Source organism: Eubalaena glacialis, chromosome X, assembly GCF_028564815.1.
Source record: "Eubalaena glacialis isolate mEubGla1 chromosome X, mEubGla1.1.hap2.+ XY, whole genome shotgun sequence".
Classification (NCBI taxonomy): domain Eukaryota; kingdom Metazoa; phylum Chordata; class Mammalia; order Artiodactyla; family Balaenidae; genus Eubalaena; species Eubalaena glacialis.
In genome coordinates this window covers 133,262,855-133,283,298 of record NC_083736.1, presented here as the reverse complement: position 1 = coordinate 133,283,298, position 20,444 = coordinate 133,262,855, and the positions used below count along the sequence as shown (strand labels likewise).

General features: G+C 46.6%; 1 protein-coding gene across 1 annotated transcript in view; it reads right to left on the bottom strand.

Annotated features, from left to right (window-relative positions):
• AFF2 (ALF transcription elongation factor 2) overlaps nucleotides 1–20,444 on the bottom strand; it is a 335,919-nt gene that overhangs the window by 17,804 nt on the left and 297,671 nt on the right. The window contains exons 10-16 of the mRNA XM_061178238.1: nucleotides 17,718–17,877; nucleotides 14,886–15,890; nucleotides 13,304–13,425; nucleotides 9,202–9,424; nucleotides 4,252–4,541; nucleotides 3,617–3,680; nucleotides 871–1,007 (exon numbers count right to left, since the gene is read on the bottom strand). Of these exons, the coding sequence (XP_061034221.1) occupies nucleotides 871–1,007; nucleotides 3,617–3,680; nucleotides 4,252–4,541; nucleotides 9,202–9,424; nucleotides 13,304–13,425; nucleotides 14,886–15,890; nucleotides 17,718–17,877 (2,001 nt within the window). The remainder of the gene's footprint in view (nucleotides 1–870; nucleotides 1,008–3,616; nucleotides 3,681–4,251; nucleotides 4,542–9,201; nucleotides 9,425–13,303; nucleotides 13,426–14,885; nucleotides 15,891–17,717; nucleotides 17,878–20,444) is intronic.

The following is a 20,444-nucleotide window of genomic DNA, read 5'->3' as shown; positions in this document are numbered from 1 at the left end:
GGCATTATCGATTAATCAAGCCAGAGGTGGCTGGGATACAAGGACCTATCAGGTGAAGAACTGCTCACTCAATCAAAAGCCATGATGTAGTCCATCCTGCAAATGAGGGTGCTTATCCGCTATTCAGAGGTGGAGGAAATTCTTGTACAAATACCTGCAGATGACTGGAAAGCACTAGAATGGATATCATTTCTTCTCTTTCCCCTTCTGACAAGAATTTTTTGATTACCCACAAACTCCACTGCACCAAGAGCAACAGGCCAGAAAATTTCATTCAAAATGCAAATGAAACCAATAATCTGTGCCGTTAATACACCCTTCCCTATTATCGACCTCATCTCTCCCCTCCCCCTGCTACCACCTTGACTGTCCCTCAAATTCCAGATGCATGGAACGTCTACTCCACAGCTGCGGCCTCCAAAGCTGACTTTGTGTTGGAACAGTGCCCCTCCGTTTTTAATAACTGAGGCAGAAATTTTTAGAAAACATGGTTTATAACAGAAATCCCAATAGCATCGCTTTTTGTGAATTATAAAACTGCGCTTTGAAAAGACAAGTGTCCACGCCAAACAGTGAAATGATGATACTTTACTCGCATCCACTACCTTTCCATTTTAATTTTATGAATATTGCAAATTGTAACACTCACGTTATAACCTCTGAAGGGGATAACTGATACAAGCAGTGTCCATCAGTTATAAATTTTCCATGACATGAATAAAATGGCAAGAACGAATTATGATGACTTCTAAGAAGAAGATGCCTTGGATGAATCATTATTATGTGGAAGTGATAGTTTTCAAACATAGCAAGCAGCTTCTAATTATGACTGGAAAGAGCTAAGGAAGAAGGCAGCAGAAAGGCACGAACCTGAGAAGCTCCACAGTCTCAGAGTACATGGTGTACGGAGACTTGGCTTCCAGAGGGTCGCGCTCCATCGCGTTGCCACATTCGGTGAAGGACAGGGCTGCATCGGCATAATTCACGGCTTTGCCAAATTTCTCAAACTGAAACAGGAAGAAGACTTGTCAATGTGACGGTTCCTCTTCTCTCCTTCATCTAAAGCAGTGGTGTTCAACCCGGGGCAACTTTGCACCCCTCCCCCAGGGAACATCTGGCAATGTCTGGAGACCTTTTTGGTTGTCACCACTAGGGATGAGGGGCATCTAGTGGACAGAGGCCGGAGATGCTGCTAAACATCCCTCAATGCGCAGGACAGCTCCCACAGTGGAGAACTGCCCAGCCCAACAGTGCCAAGGTTGACATATGGAGGGGGAGCAATTAGGAATTTGTCTAGACGAGGATGTAACTGATTTCAGGTTCTATCGCCATGACATGGAGGCTGGTTGAGAAGAGAAAACTGCAGCCAAGGTATCATGTCTTTGTGGTATTCCTGTTGTTGTTATCTTTTTGGTGGACCAGGATCCAAATCACTGCCTCGACTAGTTTCTCTTGACTACATTTACTAGACTGGTCATCATAATGTCCTCTAGACAGAGCTTGCAATGAAACCCTGCTTTTTACAAGCCTCCTGGACAACTAACCCATTTAGTCCTTGCTTGGAACTCTAGATGAGCACATCATCCCCACGCCCAGGAGAAGAGTAACAAATGGATGCTATTGCCATGAAAAATGGGAAGTTGCAGTGTGACTATTGACGATAATCACATCACTTTCACTGTAAATGATGGTCTGAAATAGTGTGTCAAAAAGCCCCCAAATATAGTACTACTAAGTATTTTAGTTTAGTAAAATTTTATTGCAGAAGGTTTTAGCCCTGATAATGGTCACGATTAAACTGACTTAGACATACTGATTTCTTTTTTATGTGTAATGAATATTATATATGACACCTTTATAGTGAGCATTTTCTAACAGTATTTAACATTTTCAATTTTTGATAGCTGGATGGAAGAATTCCACTAATACAGAATTTTATGTGAAAGAACCAATAGAATGCAACTGTGAAGGTTTCAATTCTCAAAACGTCAGAGTAGCTGTCCCTAGCAAAGGATTAAGTACATCTATAAAATGATGAGTTACAGGTCCTGCAGACTCTCTTGCTGTAAATGACTCTCTTTGCAATAAATGTTCTCCAGCTTTTATGTACTGCAGGAATTCTGTGGTTTCCTTTCTGTAAGCTGTTGTGGAAAAATAGCGGTTTCAGCCCAATTCAAAGCGATTTTATGAAAACCTCCATCTTCTCTTGCCTTACAAGATAATTTCCTTAGGTCATCTGACTCTGATTGGCTCTCCCCTGTGGAAATTAAGCTTTACATCCTGATTTTTGAAACTGACTTTTCATTTGCAAGCCCATAGCTGGAAGGATCCTTAAAGATCACCTGGCCCAAATCTCTCTTTTTCCAAAAGGAATAACTGAAGTCCAGAGAGAAGACTACATGGGCCACAGGGCCAATTAGGGGCTTGAACTCCAAAGGAGTGCCTAGCTCTGGTGTAGACGTAAGCCAAGCAAAGACATCTTCCTCTAAATGAGTATTTCTCAACCTTTTCTTTTTTTCTTATCATTCCTCCCCACCCCCACCCCCCCCACCGAGGGAGAATTTTTGGATTTTTTTTTCACACACCCCATGGAAATTTTAATACTAAAGACATACCGATTATCTCCTTATGTACCGTGGCCCTTTGGAGGGCAGTGGATGGTGGCCACGCGCGAGTCACGGCGCAGAGACCATCGTGGTCCTGCATTACAGCCCTCCCAGTGGCAAACAGCACAGGGCAGCTAAGTCTTGGCTGGACACAATGTGATTATGGAGGATGTGATTTTTTTTCAACCCAACGGAGTTGAACTGACGCCTCTAATTATGCTGGGCTTTAGTCAAAGGTGAGGACCCTGAATTTAGGGCAGTGGTTCTCAACCTTGGCTGCACTTGGGAATCACCCGGGGGGAGCTTTAACACCCATGCCTGGGTCCCAGTGTCGGAAATTCTGATTCCATTTCTCTGGGGTGTGGCTTGGGCATCAGGGCTAGTTTAAAGCTCCCCAAGTGATTGTACCACATGATTGAGACCCCCTGTTAGGCGGTTCAGTCAATCAGACGACCCCCCCATGCTCTCACAACCCCTGGAGGTAGCGAGGCCAAGTGTCGGGGGAAATCCAGAGAACAGAACATCCTTTCTGTGTGCAGGGACCTAGGCTGGCTGTGGGCCTCACTCTGGAAACATGTCATCAAACGCAGCAAGGAGCTGAGATTTTCCTACAGACCTGAGTTTCCCAGAGCCAATGACTGAGGCCACTGAACTGGCTCTCAGCAGCCCTCTCCCTGCCCACGCCAGTTCGGGTTTACTGGAACCCATGGGAGCTCCCACCTTCCCCAGGGCAGTTTCAAAGGTCATTTCAAAGTCACTTGAAAGACAGTACAAGCCACTGAGCTTCTGAAATTGGAGCAAGGGGAAGAAGAGTGGGAAAACCAAGAATGGCAGGGCAACATGGCACCAAGACCTTGGGGAATCCCGGTGCTAAGGAATTAACCAGCTCCAATCTCTCTATGTCACAGCAGCAATGAAAAGGTTTGGCTCATTTGTGAAGTGGATTCTTTGTTCTCCTTCAAAGCCTAATACCTGAATGGGAGGAGAGCAACGGGAGAAAGGAAACCTACCAGTGCATCAGCTTTGTGCTTCAGCTTCTTCGCCTCTTGCATGTAATAATCAGCGTTGTGAACCCTAAACAAACAAAACGAGCATGTTCAGAAAGCAATGTTTCATCTTTTCATTAAAAGACCGAATAGTCACAACTCTGGGGGGCTATAAATCCATTCCTATACAATGCCTTGAACAGGGCCGATGAATGCTTGTCATGCATATAATAACCAAGCTTGAAATAGTCCAGTGAATGAAATCGGAAGTGCTTAATGGCCCATTAGGATAAATACCCACATCCTCCAACCCCAACCATTCCAGCTGCCCAAACAGATCCGAGAGAACCTAGCTATAATTCTCTTTGCTGGCACACAGTTCTATCTGAGGACACGGGTAAGCAAGGAGGACCAAGCAAGCTGGGATTCAGCACCTGCCTTCGGAATCAGTAACAGAGCTCCACGATTAAAATGGGCCAGCGACGTTTCTCGATGGGGATAGAGGTGTGTGTGAGGAGGAGGAGGAATCTACTTTCAAGGCTATAGGAGCTGCACTGCTGCCTCTGAGGTCTTATTTCGGGTGACACATGCGCGGTGCTCGAAAAGCCATACTGCCCCCACCCCCATTCACCACTCCAGAGAATCCGGGGACAACATACGAGTCATCAAAAGTGAGCTTGGGTCTCCGGACATTGGTAGTGCTGCTGGACAGAACGGGCAGGGCCGCCCAGGATGTCATCTCCAGGTGACTGCTGTCCATGAGGCCAGTAGTGATGGTGGAGGTGATGGTGGAAATGGTAGTGGTAGTGGTAGTGGTAGTGGCAGTGGCCGTGGCAGTGGCCGTGACAGTGGCGGTGACAATGGCAGTAGCAGTGACAGTGGCAGTGGCAAGAGCAGTGTTGGTGACAGTGACGGTGGCAGAGGCTGCCTTTTTTGGAGTGTCTCCCTCCTGGGAAAAAGGAGGACAAAGAATTTCCATTAGGTCCAGATTTTTAGAGCATCTTTTCATAAATGCTTTGCATGTCAAGCACACTAGGAAACGAGGCGAGAGAAGAGAAAACAATGCACACAGCTGGAGGATACACAGGTGACCCTGCTATATGTCATGAACTCCGGGAATCACCAGCTTTTGTTCTATGATGACACCAAACACCAAGCTAGTCACGTGCTGTGACTACATAGCTCCATCATCCCAGTAAGACAGTCATTGGCGAAGGTCTAAATCCAGTTGGGGATGTGAGGGGGGAGGGGAAGAATGGGAAAGGGAGGGAAGGATAGAGAGAGGGAGAGAGAGAAGAGAGAGAGAGATTATCACCCTGACGTGTGTATTTTTGATAAGGGAACCAGCCCAGAAACTTTCTCTAGGGTAAGAAAAGTACTCTAGTCACTCTGCAAAATACCAGATCCAGGGCAGCAAAATGCCAGCACACCAGGCATCGTACTGCAACAGTCAGTACCCTGGGACGGAGGCTGAGGCTGCCTTTCTGTTCACCCGAGGCCTTGACCGCTTTCCCGCTAGGGGATGCCACAGGAATGCCTCTTCATTTCCAAGCCTTGGGAGAGTGAAAGCTGATCTGTACCAGGTCAAAAATCAAAGGAGTCAGAGACTTCTGAGTTCCACCCTGAACCGTCATTGCCATAGAAAGAATGGGATCCAGATGAATGAAGCAGGTGGGAAGATTTGTAACGATGTGACACTCTGTGTCACGAGACCACCTGCCGTGTTCACACCGCTGACTCTGCCCCCATGCCCCCATCTGGCAACTGCGGGACGATCCTGACTGTTCTACCTCTGAGCGTACTTGCCGTGGTGCCTCTTCTGCCCTCTGCTCTAAGGTCGGCATCCCCCAACGTTCTTTCCTCAGCTCTTCTCCCTTGACCTTGACAGGATTTGCCAATCTTGTGTGCACTGGCACAGATCTGACAATAAGCAGATAACTCCCCAAGGGAAACCTCCACCTTACCCTCTCTCTGATGCTCCTGCAGTGATCACTTCTGGAGAGTTCCACCAAGATGGCCCATTAGCACCTCAAATTGCTCTGAAACCAAACTGACATCCAAAGCAGTCCCCTTTTTCTGTGAATGGCAGGATGGTCTCCCCTGTCACCAAGGCTGGATTTCTCCAGGCCGGTAAGGGCATGGTGGTCATCCCCGGGCTAGGAGCATCAGAACCGGTGTCTCCCCGCCTTGCCTTCCATCTGAGCTGCTCTGCTTTAACCAGTTTTAGATATTGAAGTTCTGTAAATTATTTCATTTCAAAACATGATCATGCCCCTGAAACTCTTTGAAAACCACTGCTCTACTCCATCTCTTATCTCTCCTTCTCCATCACCCTCGTCCAACCCATTACCAAGTCCTATTCACTCCCTCTCCCCAGTGTCTCACAATCTGTCCCTTCCTCCTCTGAAGCCTCAAAGTGCAGGCTCTCGTGGCTTCAGCCAGAGTCGATCACACAGCCTCCTGGCCGAACGCCCGACCTCTGAGCTAGCTTTTCCAATCACCCTCCCTCTGCTGCCTGCCAGCCTGAGCTTCCTGAACCAAGCTCCCTGCATTTCACCGCCTTGCGGCTGAATGCAAACCCCAGGCTGAGCTCCTCTGCTGGTGTGTAAGGCCCTTCCTGACCTGGCTTCACCCTTCCCGACTCCCTCCGACGAACCTGCCACCGAACTGAACTCATCAGGCTTTCTCCACTTTCCTGCTCTGGGTCCTTCGCAGTCTTAGGGTTGAAAAAGCCTCCTCTTCGTTACTTTTTTCACCTTGCGATAATGTACTGTATTTTTTCATTTTTTAAATTGAGGTAAAATACACATGACATCCAATTTACCATCTCAACCATTTTTAAATGTCCAGTGTGCTAGTGTTAAGCACATTTACATCAGCGTGCAACCGATCTCCAGGGCTCTTTGATCTTGCAAAGCTGAAACTCTTGTGCCCATTAGACCATAACTCTCCATCCCCTTACTACCCCCAGCCCCTGGCAATCACCCTTCTAGTTTCTGTCTTTGCAAATCTGACTCCTCGAGGTACCATGTGTAAGTGGAATCATCCACTCTTTGGCTGATCTCATTTAGCATAATGTCCTCAAGGTTCACCCAAGTTGTAGCACATGTCAGAATTTCCTTCCTTTTGAAGACTGGATAATGTTCCACTGTGCGTAGAGACCACACTCTAGTTTAATCATTTCCCCTCATTACTAAACCCTACTTAACACTCTCAGCTCAACCCAGCTCAACAAATGCCTTCCCAGGAAAACTGCCTCATGTATATGGCCAGAAGTGCTTTAAACCTTTTTGGTCCCTTTAAAGATGGGAAGGGCGTGTCTCAAGCCCTCCCCTAAGACACCAATCAGCAGCTATTTCGTATCCGAGTTTATTGAGCACATGTCTCATTGCTCACCTTAGACTGGGAGCCCTTTCAGCGCTGGGGCCGTCTCTGATTTATGACACTCCCCCACCGCCCAGTGTACTCAGTGATTTGCTGAACACAGGCCTGCCTGCCTTAATCAAAAGGGTCACTTTACAGCGAAAAGTCAAATGTGAACATTTCTTATATCCATGAAAGTCTTATCTTTTCCACTTCATCCTGGACCTTCCGATTATCAAAAATTCTTACCGTCAAGAGCTCACTGCGGTAACTGTGCTGAGAGACTGCACATCTAAAAATGGTTATGGTGGATACGGAGAAAATCGTTTAAAGTTCATCACGGATTTTATTCAACCCAAACACATAAAAAACTCAGAGGCTTCTGAACTCCTAAGCCAGCTCCACGCTTCTACCGCCAAAGCCAGATGACCCAGACCAAACAGCTGAGTCAGCCCCAGAGAGAGCCACGTGTCTCTAAGGCCAAGACAGGTGACAAGAACCCTGAAACGCCACGTCCACCACACACATGGAGGTGATGTCGGCCCTGGCACATCTGACTGGAAACGGCTGCGTTCAGCCATGATCATGTAAGTCATATAAACACGTCCTCTGTTGACCCTCACTCATCCATTCAGTCAACAAACAGGACTTCGTGCATACATGGGACAGAGAAGACTCTGAGAGCAGAAAATGGAAAACGCTTTTGGAGCTGGAAGAACCTGTCTAGATCATCTAGTCAAATTTACTCATTTCATGGACTCAAAGAGGTTTCATAATTTGCCCAAGGTCACAGAACAGATTTGCCGCAGTGTTGGCACTATATGTCAAGCAAGTCTCTTAACTTCCACAAAGTCTCTCAGATTTCAAGCCATTAATAGAAAAAACGAATGGCCAAAGAAGAGGCAACAGGAACTCAATCCATCATGGGGACCCCGGTGATTTCCTTAAGAAGAATGATCCATTTCTAGGTGAAAATGTAATCATATTTATCAGGTTTCCCCAGTAGTTTTCAGCTCTTGTGAAAACGCCTTTGCAGGATCCTCTTATTATCATTGTTGTAATAACATCCGTATTAAGCATCTAATTATTTGTGACCATGTACTAGGCGCTATATGAAGAGAATTGTCTAGATATGGCGCATGCCCTCCAAAAGCTTGCAGTAGAAGAAAGCCTCCGTTGGAGTTTATAACATTAATTACATTCAGTATGAAAAATAGGATTGATAGCGTAATTACTGTTTAGAATAGACAGTTTCATTCCTAACATTATAAGTCAGCATCTTTAAATGTGAATGCAAATATAATGTAGGCACACACACATACAAATTTCATTTGGAAAATGACAACTTTGTAATAGAGCAATTTCTTTATGTCACCAATAAAATTTACCTAGATATGTATGTCATCTAGTCATCTCAGATGATGGAGGACTTTAAATTGTGGTCCTTAAAGCTCAGAGGCCTCGTGGCTTTTCATGAAGTGTTGTTAAATGGGCGCTTTTGGTTCAGGGGCCACCAGGTTGGCGCTAGACATTTGAAAACTCATTCATTTTCACACATTTGTTTTTTATACTACACTTAAAGGAGATCAGATGCATATGGATGCTGTACCTCCGCATACGTGCATTTACCCAAAAAGGCAGGTACATTTGCCATTAATATTCACTAGCGACACTATCGCTCATGGTTTTCACGGTTCAGGTACCTATACCTGGGGCAGATAAAAAGACATTGTGTATAGATGTGAAAAGTGATACAACTTCTCAATTATTTATGCTAATCGAGCAGCAGTGCAGAAAATCGAAAGGATGGGATAATCCTTTAGTTTGGCTTAGAGAACCACAATTGTGTGATTTTAGCAACAGATTCACCTTTTAAACTCCATCCTTTTGAGTCACTATTTTAAAACACAATTCACACCTGCTAAGCTGGGTGGTGGAAAGATGTAACTTGGAGTCCCGGCCCCAGTTCCATGACCTTGGGCAATTCCGTCCATTTGTTCTCTCCCTTTCAGTAAATGATCAGTGCCTCCCATGTGCCAGATGCTGTGGTCAGTATTGTGGAAGTGTCCCCCACCCCCAAGATATGAAGGGATTGGACCAAAGGACGTCCAAGGCCCTGAATGTCTGCATAATAATCTGTTCGGAGAAGTAAGACTGGAATGAAAAATTCATCTTGAGTTCAGTTAGATAAGCTGGGTCAACTTGTTTCCACCTGACAATGATAAGATTTCTTCTAAGATGCTTACATTTACAGATATCCCTTTGAAAGTAGCACAGAATTTGCCTTCGCTCCTCTTAGGTTTGGTCGAGGTGATCTGTCCAATCATAGGGATGGTCTTGTCTTGACTGAAGGGACCATTATTGCCGCTGATGTTCCTGCGGCGTGGAGGATCCTCTGGCAGCGGGGAAAGTGGAGGGGGAAACAGCTTTTCTTCTTTTCTTCTGTTTGCTCTCCTGGATGAATTATTTCTGTGTAAACAAAAAGTATAGGGTGTCAGAAAATTTTGTCTCTCTTTATTCTGATCTTTCCCATGATGCTGGTACTTTCAGCTAAAGTAATATGTTGGTTGATGGTCCTTTACTTGTGGTGAAGAGTATAACATAAAAATGCATAGAGACATAGATATCTATAGAGAGGGAGCCCTCCCTATAGACTGAGTTATAGATAAATGCAACCATATGTATCTAAGAATAAACACGGGTCTTTGAAACAGAACTCCATGATAAACGGAAATGTCTAATGGAGTGTTGCCCCAGTGTGATATTTGTAACCTTTTAAGATTACTGTTAAGTAGATTTTTATGGAAAATCCAACGCAGACTTTAATCCCATCATTTTTTAGGATGGTTCCTACTTATTCTGCCCTACGACTTAACTGCATAGTCACACAATAAACGGTACAATAAACAATTAGTGGAAGGATACTTTCTTAAGAAATACTATGCTTATACATTACACAGAAATAAATAATGCACTAAATACTTTTGGGTTACATTGCAAATTGTATGTTCCAACTGTTCTACCCAAGGCATAATGAGCCCCTGACCTTAAGTTGTTATACTGGAGTACTGATGTACTCCGGTTTACAAAAGTCCATTTGAAAAATATTTTGTCATCTTTCCATAAGACATCTGCAGTCCTAGAAGTGCTCCTGTGCTTTCAAACTGATTTATCTGCCCATTAAGTGGGCATCATCAAATAGACTGAGACTTCAAATAAAACAGAACAACTAAAACCTTATGCTAGCTGCTTAACATGGTAATTGGGCCATGGATTTTTATTTTAGTTACTGTCTTCGACTAATCAATGAAGATTACTTGAATTTTAATCTTTTCTTAGACAACTAATATTGTACTGTGCAGCCATTTACTTTTCATGATTATTGACTACAATTTTCAACAGCAAATTAAGTCAACAAGAATTTATGTTTTCCTCTTGGTCAATTTCAGTCAGTGTCTAGAAATATAGATTTACAATATCTCAAAGCAACAAATCAAAGATGAACAAGCACTCAAGTGGTTTGATTTCCTGAAATGGTAGAAGTCAATGCAGTCCCCTCGTTCCACTTCTGCTGCCCAAATTTGCCATTTGTAATAATATTTGTCATCTTCTGTTTCATAAATGAGGTCCTATGTCAATTTTTGTCAGGCAGCCGAATTTTCAGAAAATTCACTGTTTCTGCCATTACCTTAATGGATTAAAATTAATTACAAAATATTTGCCAATGGATTTTTTAAATTGCTTGGGCATGAAGAATCATTTTAAGATAGTGGTGATGCCTGATGAAAATAATGGTGAAAATATGGATTAGGATGCATGTCCACGAGGAGGCTCCACCAACATCAGCCCACACTGAGTATAATCGTTACAGAGGAATCGGACTTTGGGGAACTTACATAGAAAGGAGTCAAGCATTGCTGTGGCATCTATAGGAGTGACCGGGTTCCTTACCTATGACCACTCCCGCACTACCTGAGCTGCCGGAGAAGAGGGTGGGCTGCAAGGGGAAAAGCTGTTCCCTACAGGCAGTCCATTTGCCATTGGCAACTATCGTTGTGCTAGGCCTCCCCATCTGCCATTGTACACAGCACATCATTCCCAGTACAGTACATTCAGTGCAATGGGCACAGTCATCTGGCCCCCTTTCCATATGTATGATAGTGACCTGGAACCATGTGGCCTTTAATGACTTCCTGGGTGAAAGACACCCAGGGAGCATTTTCTAGAGACCACTCTTTCACCATTATGGCTTCTTACGATAAGGGCACCGCTTGTATAGGCTCTGGCTCTTGTATAGGAGGACAGCAGGCAAGAGAGTCCCCCATTTAATGCCTCAGAGGCCCTTCTGATGGTTCAAGCTCCAAAGAAGGGGCAAGGAACTCATCAGGGCCCTTCTGGTGGACGATGGGCAACTCCAGCTGTCATAGTCTGGTGTGGCATCCTTTGCTAGGTTTAGAATATTCATTGAGAAAAGTGAATGTTGTCTTATAGAAATTTCCAAGGATTTAGTCTGAAGGGTCAACAAAGCACAAAGGAGCAGACAAAGCTTGAGGAGAGGGCTTCCAGGAGAAGACCTCCGAGAGGTCTGTCCTGCTTCCTTCTCCCTCACCTCCCGAGATTTTCCCGCAGACATGGATTTGCTGGACGAGTGTTAAGAACCCGATCCAGGCCCTTCCTGAATGATAAATGCTAGGTAATCACTGCTCTCCAAACTACTACAAAAGCAGAAAGATCGTAAGGACCATGAGGTAAAACACCATTTTATGAGAACGAATTTGAATTATTAGACATTGATTTAATATTTGATCATCTCTCTTCCATGAAATGGGGACCAGTGACAGATCACTGGGTCGCTGAAGGAGGCTCGCAATGGGGACTGATGGTGTGGCAATGCCCCACAGCTCCCTGGCTCTGCCTTGTGCCCTCAGGTGGCCCGGCCCGAATAGATAGAATCTGGGAACTGGGGCCGTACTGCCACTACAGGGACACCACTTTAGCCCTTCCTCCTTGGAAAGTAGGAGGGCCCTGGAATGACAGTGTTTGACCGCTGGGAAAGAAGTCTGTTTCCCCACATGCCTGGCCCACCCTGGGGTAAAAAAGGTTGGTTTGCTCCACTGGAAGAGTTACTAATTCTGAGAACTCCAAGTATGTGAAGGGATATTTCCGATCAAATTATGCCAGGGAACACAGATGCCTGTCACAATGAGCTTCGGGTCCACAGGGAGACGGGCAGCCTAGGGTCAAATCTCCTTATTATACTGAGCGGATCTAGCGGTCATTGGTCTTTTCCTACCTTTCATCTCTAAACAACAAGGATCCAAACAAATGTAAGCTGATAACTTATTTCCAACATCTTATCTGTGGCAGATTGATGCCCTATCACTGATATTAAACGGTAATCTGTGAAATCAATTGTTAGCAGCAGTTAGCCATATTGCCTCTCTGCTCTGGGCTGCTAATAGGCTCCAAAACTGGTCTTTGATGGAAGTAATCTCTAATTTTGAATGAATTTATGGCAATAATCCAGACGGAATGGTTCCAGTAGCTGACACGATTGTTAGGGAAATGATATGTATAAGACAGAGGGACTCCATCACAATGTTTGGTAGGGAAGGCTGGGGTCGTGCGAGCGAGGACAGAACAAGGAGGCCTCCTGCCTGACTCTGGCACCTTCTGCAAAGAGGGAGATGGGAGAAGAGGTGCCAGCTGATCGGCATTAACGCGTCCATCCCTAGCCGGCTTTTCCCAGCACAGGACTGCCTGGGGTTGGGGGGCACTCCCAGACAGCTCATGTCTCTGGCCTCCCCTTGGCCTCTGAGGAGTTCAGCATGGAGCTGCTAGCCCTCTAGCTTCACATTAGCGTTGAGAAATGACACCAAAGAGGAAGCGGCAGCTGAGCCATCCTGTTGAGGCCAAGGGGTTGCTTTCCAGGGAAACCTTTTTATTTATCACCATCAGAACTGGAAACTGCCCAGAAGGAGGTGACTTGGCTCAAGGGACAGGTGTCTCTTGAAGCTGCCCCTTTGAAATTCATTTACTTCCTCTGACCCTTCACTCAGTGCTAAAAGTTCACTTTCGCCGATTTTGGTCCTCAATCTGAGTTGGAATAAAGAAATGTTGCTAAAAAGCTCAAGGAGTCACCCCAAATCTGGCAGCCTGAGTGTCACCCGTTATCCCACCCTTGTTAGACTGGTGGTCAGAGACAGCTGTCAGGACAGGACTGAGAGACTCCTGTTTCTTACCTAACATTCCTCTGGGACAGGACCCCCTGCCCCCGGCCAAGGGTTCATTTGGGATTTCTTAAGAGTCTGAACAAGCAAAGTATCATACAGCCCAGGGCAAACTCACTCTTTAGTGCTGGGAGGCTTCTGGGGGGGAGCTGGTGAGATGCAAGGTGGTAGCAGGCAGATGGTGGCCGCCTCCTCCAGGCGTTGCTTCTTCTCAGGGATTTTCTCCGCAACTTCTGTTGGCTTTAACAGGAAGAAAAAATACACAGAGTCTGAAATCCACGGCACATGCAGACATTTAAAAACAATGAGCAAGGGAGACAGCTGGCTTCTATATTAAGTCCTAGATTAGGCAGGGGAGTTAAAAGTGCACCTTTGATCAGACAGAAAAGCGATCAGTCTTGCCTCGCCTACTCCAACCAAGAAGCTGGCATCTGAGAGGGTGAAGCTCTGATGTGAGCCTCTGATCGGGTGGCACAGGGATCTCATACCAAAAGTAAAGAGAATCTATACTTTTCAGACACTTCTCCCAGCAACAATGCCTCCACAAATGAGTAGTTTAGAAACTAACGAACACTGCAATTCTAACACGACATAGATCCTGTCCAAGCACCCTGGGGGTTTAGGGTAACATATAAAGGTCACTTCTACAACCAAAAATATGCAAGGAAAGTAACCATATGCAAGGCACACCTTTGGACCTTCATGTACTGGTTCTGAAGGTACACTTTAACTCCTGGTTTTACTGCTGTCATCACTAAGAGCAGGGAGACAGTGACAGGGCAAGGTCCCTTGCCCTATCAGACTTTTTGGTCCTCCTATTTGGACCAGACTTTGGTCCCTATTTTGGAATACTCTCATTGAATAAGTTGGTGCACAGCTCAGAGAGAAAACCGTCTGTGACTCTCTAAAGCTGAATGATGACTTAAATCACCCTTGCAGGATTCCCCATGGCAGCCATTCAAAATAATATTACTCAAATATCACCATGAGATGATGTTACACTAAAAGACTACTGTGAGATCCAGAGATGCAACACAACGAACTTACTGGACACAAACTCACTTCCCCAGATGTACGTGAAATGGAAGAGGCCATTCTGGGTTTCACCTTCTGATTGTATCTGTAGCCCTGGCATCCAACCCTAATGTCTTGCAGGTGAGATTTTCACGAGTCAAGCCGACCACACAGGTCAGGGGGCCAAGCAGGTTGGACAGAACGCGTGTCTAGTAGGAGCCAGGATAATCAAAATATAACTGGGTTGCAGGGATCCTGATGTTTGTATGGAGAAATTAACAAGGCCTAGAGGATGCACGTTGACCTTAGGAGTCCTTGGTGCCCTGCTGCTGCTGGTGGGGTGGGGGACTACAGAATAATGACCCATGAATCTGGGAAGCAGGAACAGCTTAAGGAGCCAACCTGGGGGACTGGCTGCCTGGGGAAGGAGCCTCTTCATATTCTTCATTGCTACACATCACGTGCCATATTGGATACTCTTGACATTGGTTGTCAGACCTTGATTATCCCTAACACTTCCTCCCTGGTCATGTCAGATACCGCATTTCCCACGGAAAGCACTGTTGCCTTCCCCAAAGACTGCAATCCACTGCCACCAGCCTGCTGGAAAAGGAGACTCAAGACCCAAGTAGCTCACAGACAGCCGCTGCTCGCGCTCACGTGGCAGGCCACACCTGACGGCTTACCTTGTGCTTACGCTTGCCCTTGGGGGCGGGTTTATCCGCAGCCGCGGCAGCTGCCTGCCGCCTGGGCTTTGACGCTGTCTCCTTGTGGTCTGGCTTGGCCGGCGCCGCTTGCAGTGAGTTGCGGCCGGGCACTCGAGACAGTAGGTCGAGGTCAATCTTCACCCAGAGATTTTTCAGATTCTCGTGATCTCGGAGAGGAGACAGAAGCTCGGTTTGCGTGACAGGGATGGGCGAAAAAGCAGGCTCCTCCGTCGGGACGGGCGGGTTGCTGCCGCTGCTGCTGCTCAAGGTGCTGAGGGTCAGGCTGGCCCCGCAGGTGTCCTTGGACTTGGCAGTGTTGCCCCCAGGAGCCACGCAAGGAGGCAGGACTTTGATCTGCAGGGTCTCTTCCTGATCTGTGTTGGAATCAGACGTAGACGAATCGGTTTCAATGAATTCCCGGGACTTCGGCACGATCTTGCCAGGCCCTCGGTACTTCTTCTTCTCGGCAGCCAAGGGGATGCTGGGCCTCGGTTCTTTCCTAGGGACCGGCTTGTGGGCGGTGGCCTTGTTGCGGCCTCTCGGGGGGTCAGGAAGCTCCATGCTTTCCTTTTCTTTGGGAGTGCTGCTGGTGATATTTGGTTTGGGCCAGGTAAATTCCTCAATGCCGGGGTTCTTCTCGACCCTCTTGGGCTGTTTTTTCCCAATTGTCCTTTGAGGTGCTGTCTCGAGAGTTGTCGACAATTTATGCTTCAGAGCCTTTGTTTCTGGAATTTTCGGGGTGGGCCGTGGACGGGCTTTCTCCCTGATGAGACTGAGGAGAGGCCTCTCTTTGGGTTCAGCCAGGACCTGGCTGGGGTTTGCCTTCACCTTGACCTGGACTTCCATTGGCTGTATGATTGGAGGAGGTACAGAAATCGTCTCCATGGGTGTTTCATTTTGGCCGCAAATAAACGACTTGTTCTGAGATGTCACTTTGTTAAGCCATTTGTCCAGCTGCCACTTGTTGGTGGAGGGCGGCTCAGGCTGCAGATTGGGAAACAGCGGGAAGAATGAATTTCACCTTTGGGAAGAAGTCAGGAGGACCCTCAGTGCACTGACTGTTGGGTGATAAAAGCTTGGGCTGTTCAGTGACCATTCACACATTTAGAAACATACATGGAATTCACATTCATCACGTTCCCTAGTTAGCCAAATACTCCACAAACCGGCTCCAATCTACTTATTTAAACTATGTTCCACTGCTCTTCTGAAACTATCCCCTACTTTGGCCAGCAAGGAAGGAATTATTCACAGAGAGTTTTTCCAGAGAGTGGGCAGGGAGGCCTGGGAGGGAATCTGGTTCCCAAAGTCCTTTGGTGGGACTCATTACTCAACCTCTTACCAGGAGGCCGAGGTAGTGATCTCTGGTCCTGAAAAGAAATGTAAGCGTGCCTCAAGTGTAACTCAAAAGGAAAGGCTTTCTCTCTGCCAAACTGCCAGGGCCTCCTATACGATGCTGTAATTCACGGCGAAAAGAAGAGGCCTTTTGTATTTTCACTGAAGGATGAAAAGATTTGACTTCCAAAAAAACCACTGCACTTTCCTCGGTGTATGGGCAACACCCAATTTATGGGGACATGCATGCAGACATTAGCGTCCGCCGTTAAGCCATGGAAATGATGCGTACAATTCGGGTGCCTGATTCCCAAGTCTGAATTCTGCCTGTTGAACTAAAAGAGCCGTCATTTTTATTAGAACTCCTCTTTTTTGAAAGGCATCAGCTGAGGCTTATGGCACCAGCCAATATAGGGTGACAGAATTCAAAAGACTCTGAGTAGCCGTGATTCCAACCCGCACAGAGCAATGGCAGGTGAGGGTCGAGGCAATCGGAACAGCTGCTACTGTCGTTAGCAGAGCACGAGGTTAAGGGCCCCAGCTCTGGTAGCACACAGACCCTGGTTTCAGTCTTGCCCGTGAGATCTTGGGAAAGTTCTTTCTTACCCTCTCAGAACCTTATTCTCTCATCTGTAAAATGGGATAATAATAGCAAGGACCCCATAGAGCTGTTATGAGGATGAAAGGAGAAAATCCAAGTCACGAGCTTCTCACGGTGCCCGGCGTGTGATCTACATTCAAGAAGTGTGAGCTATTATGATCAGCAGTAATGTTACTATGGCATCTTCTTCTGTTATTCTTTTCTGATTATTGACAAACAAGTGTGTCCAGAGCCATGGAGGGATCTGCTTGCTGTACGAGGTGCAGGCTCAGGGGAACTGAGAGGCTGGCACTCAGAGAGGATGAGAGGGGAAGGACAGGGTTTTTAACTCAAAATTATAATTCTGGTATTTTGTGGGGCTGTGTGAAATGTTTTCATGAATTACCATCGAGTACACTTGAAGAATATTAATTGAAATTAAAAAAAAATACCTGTGACCTTTCAACCATCACGCTTCTTGGGTCTTACTTGCCGAGTGACTTTCATCACTTCAACCTAGAGGAAGGGGTGGTGTCCCCAGAGCTAGAAGCGGGTCTGGACTGGCTTTGCTGATTCTCTGGAAAGTGAAGCTGCGAGCCCAGTGATTACTAGTCCAGTGTAATAGTAATGGGGAGGCTCAAGGCTCAGAGTAGCTGAGTGAGTCACACAGCAAATCAGTCACACGGCAAAGTAATGTCTGTTAGAGACCACGCGAGTACGTGTGTTAGAAGAAAAAAAATGCTATCAAACACCTGAGTACTTTTCTGACATGTATACTGTGCTGAAGCCCTCATCGTGCTGGAATACTGTGATTGTTGTATTGTTGTGTGTGTGCAGGTCGGAGGTGCTGCCTCGGGGCAGGTAAGCTGTGGCTGGGGCCCCGGCCCGTCACCCACCTCTGGCGTGGCCACGCGCGGCGCCTCGTTGGCTTCACTGTCAGTGGTGCTGCTTTCAGTGTCTGAGTCTGACTCTGAGCTGCTCTCAGAGTCACTGGAGCTGCCGGATCCCCCGCTGGCTGGTGCTGCAGGTGTGGGCTGAGGCGTGGCCAAGAGCGGGCTGAAAGGAAAATGACACCACTCGGTCTCAGACCAGCTGGAAAAGAGCCCAGGTCAGCATAAAGGCTGATGATTTGTGAGGGGCAGGTGAGTGGAGCTTGCCATCCCATTTCACAGGTGGGAAACGTGAGGCTCAGGAGGCCCCGTGAGTGACCCACAGGTCTGTCAAGGGGCTCTGATCTTAGCTATATGCACAGTATTGTCCTCTCAGCAAGAAGGGGCGAGTTGAATCCTCGCTTTCATCATGGGAGACTGAGGTTCACAGAAGTGGGAGGGCTTGCCTCAGCCTCATAGCTATCAGTAGACAGAGAAGTGAGACTGGGACCGTGGCCTCTCAGGTCCCTCAAAGGGCAGGGCTGTGTAAAGATATTCGCGGCCAGGTGTCCAGCGCCCGGCCCCAAGGTGAGCAGAGCTGACCATGTGAATTAGGGGATGATAGGATGCACTTCTCCGCCTCCTCCAGCAGGATTTCTGTAAACCCTTCTTAAAACTCTTACCAGGAGGTATGATCATAAAGGACCAACCATGTCTAATGACTGATTTTAAATCTGTAAAGCTGACCAAGCAAAGCATTGGGACACTGACACCACTTGCCACTCTGTCTTTATTGATAATCCGCACTCTTCCTTACTAATCGCTTGCCCTCTGTGCCCCGTAACAAATCAACCTCAGCTGCCTCGTGGCACTCTGGGGTATGTCATAGCCTTTCTGTCCTTCTGTGCATCGTCTCTTTGGACTACTTTTGCTCTGCTTTCACTCCAAAATGGGGCTGTAAATTCGAGGGAGGGGGAGGGGTCTTGTCCATCTCTGTCTCATCAGCCCAGGCCCCTCTTTGGAGACAAGTTTAATCACGGACAGGGATGGGCTGAGGGCCAGAGCATATTCGCTGCTGTGCTGGGCTGGTCCTCCTATCTGCCTGGCTGGCCGTCCACACCTCACTCCCTCTCAGACCCCCAGCTCCTTTCCCGGCTCTCCCTGGAAAACCCAGTCCTGGCCCTGGAGGGCACCTGGTCCTGTGGCTCCACCTTCAAACTGGACAGAGACGGACTCTAAGGCCCCCCTCTGCCTGAGACCATTACTCCTTGCCTGCCCCGACCCCGCACCCTCACTGGAGCCTAGTTGTCAACCTTACAGCTCTTGCCCGCTGAGCTGGAGCCACGCTCGGCTGCTGCCTGGGAAGGCATAGGATCCCTTTCAAACCAGCATGGGTGTCTCGTCCGTCACCATCCAATGAGCAGAGCCTTTGCATTACGTGTGCCTCGTGTCCCTGAAGACGGCCCCTTTAATCTCCCAGGTAGCTCTTTTCTTTCATATAGCCGAAGCTCATTTAAAAATGCTATCTGCTAAGTAAATGCTATCTGCAAGTACATTCGTCTGCCAAATACACCAAGAGATTAGGGGAGGCAGAAGAAATAGGGGACTGTATCCCCTGGGAAAGTGTGTGTGTGTGTGTGTGTGTGTGTGTGTGTGTGTGTGTGTGTGAGAGAGAGAGAGACAGAGAGACAGTGGAGCCAGGGATCTACATACAGCTCAGAGTGCCTCTTTTCCCTGCATTCCTTTTTAGTATTTATGCATAAAGTACCCTTGCATATTTATGCAAAGTACCCTCTAAATCTAATCAATTGTTTTTGTCTTTGGTTACTAAATAAAGACGGAGGGAACAGCTTTAAGTGCAACTAATCCAGAGGCTATGCTTGCTTGGCCTCAATTCCCCCCAAGTAAAGTTTCAGATACAGCACACAGCAGCAGAAATACTCAGACTATTGCCTGGTGGATTGAGAGTTAAGATCTAACTTGTACTCCCATGTTTATGATTTTCACGTGAAAAGGCTGTTTCCTACTTTTCTTTCCTATCTATACCTTAATTTCTGGTTTGTGTGTGTATGTGTTTGTATACAGGTGTTCCTTATCCAAAGCCTTTGGAAGGGAGATGAATTTTGATATTCACATTTTTTAAATTAAAAAAGTCATATGGCAGCTATACCATATCTATAATACCCCCCAGTGGGATCTGGGCAGCACCCTTTAATAAAACTCATTAATATTACTGCAGTCAACAGTCACAATGAGAAAAATAAATCAAGACTTGAAATTAATACGTGCACATCAGTTTAGGTCAGGTTTTGTCATCAAATGAGTCTGTCTGAAAATAATAGTTCTCAAAACTTTTTGAATTTCAGAATTGTGATTAAGAGATTGTAGGTGTGGACAGAACCCACATATGAAAAATTGACTGTAAATATAAGTAAATATCGATGTATAGACGCAGATACGAAATAAAGATGATTTGAAACCTAAGAGTAACCTTGACTGAGATCCAGTGAAATGAGAACTGAAATTATTTTCTCTAAGTCTTCCTACAGCTACACCTATTGCTGTGTTCTCGGGAAGATCCCACGGCCAGTCAACGTTGACAATGACCACTTAGGGTAAACAAGTATAGAAAGAACGGGGAGAGGTACATCAACTTTTCATGCTCACACTGATGGACAGAAATACTTGGGGATGAGCGGGACGGTGGACTTGAATTCAAAGAGGACACCATGAGAACTCAGATTGGGGGGTGAA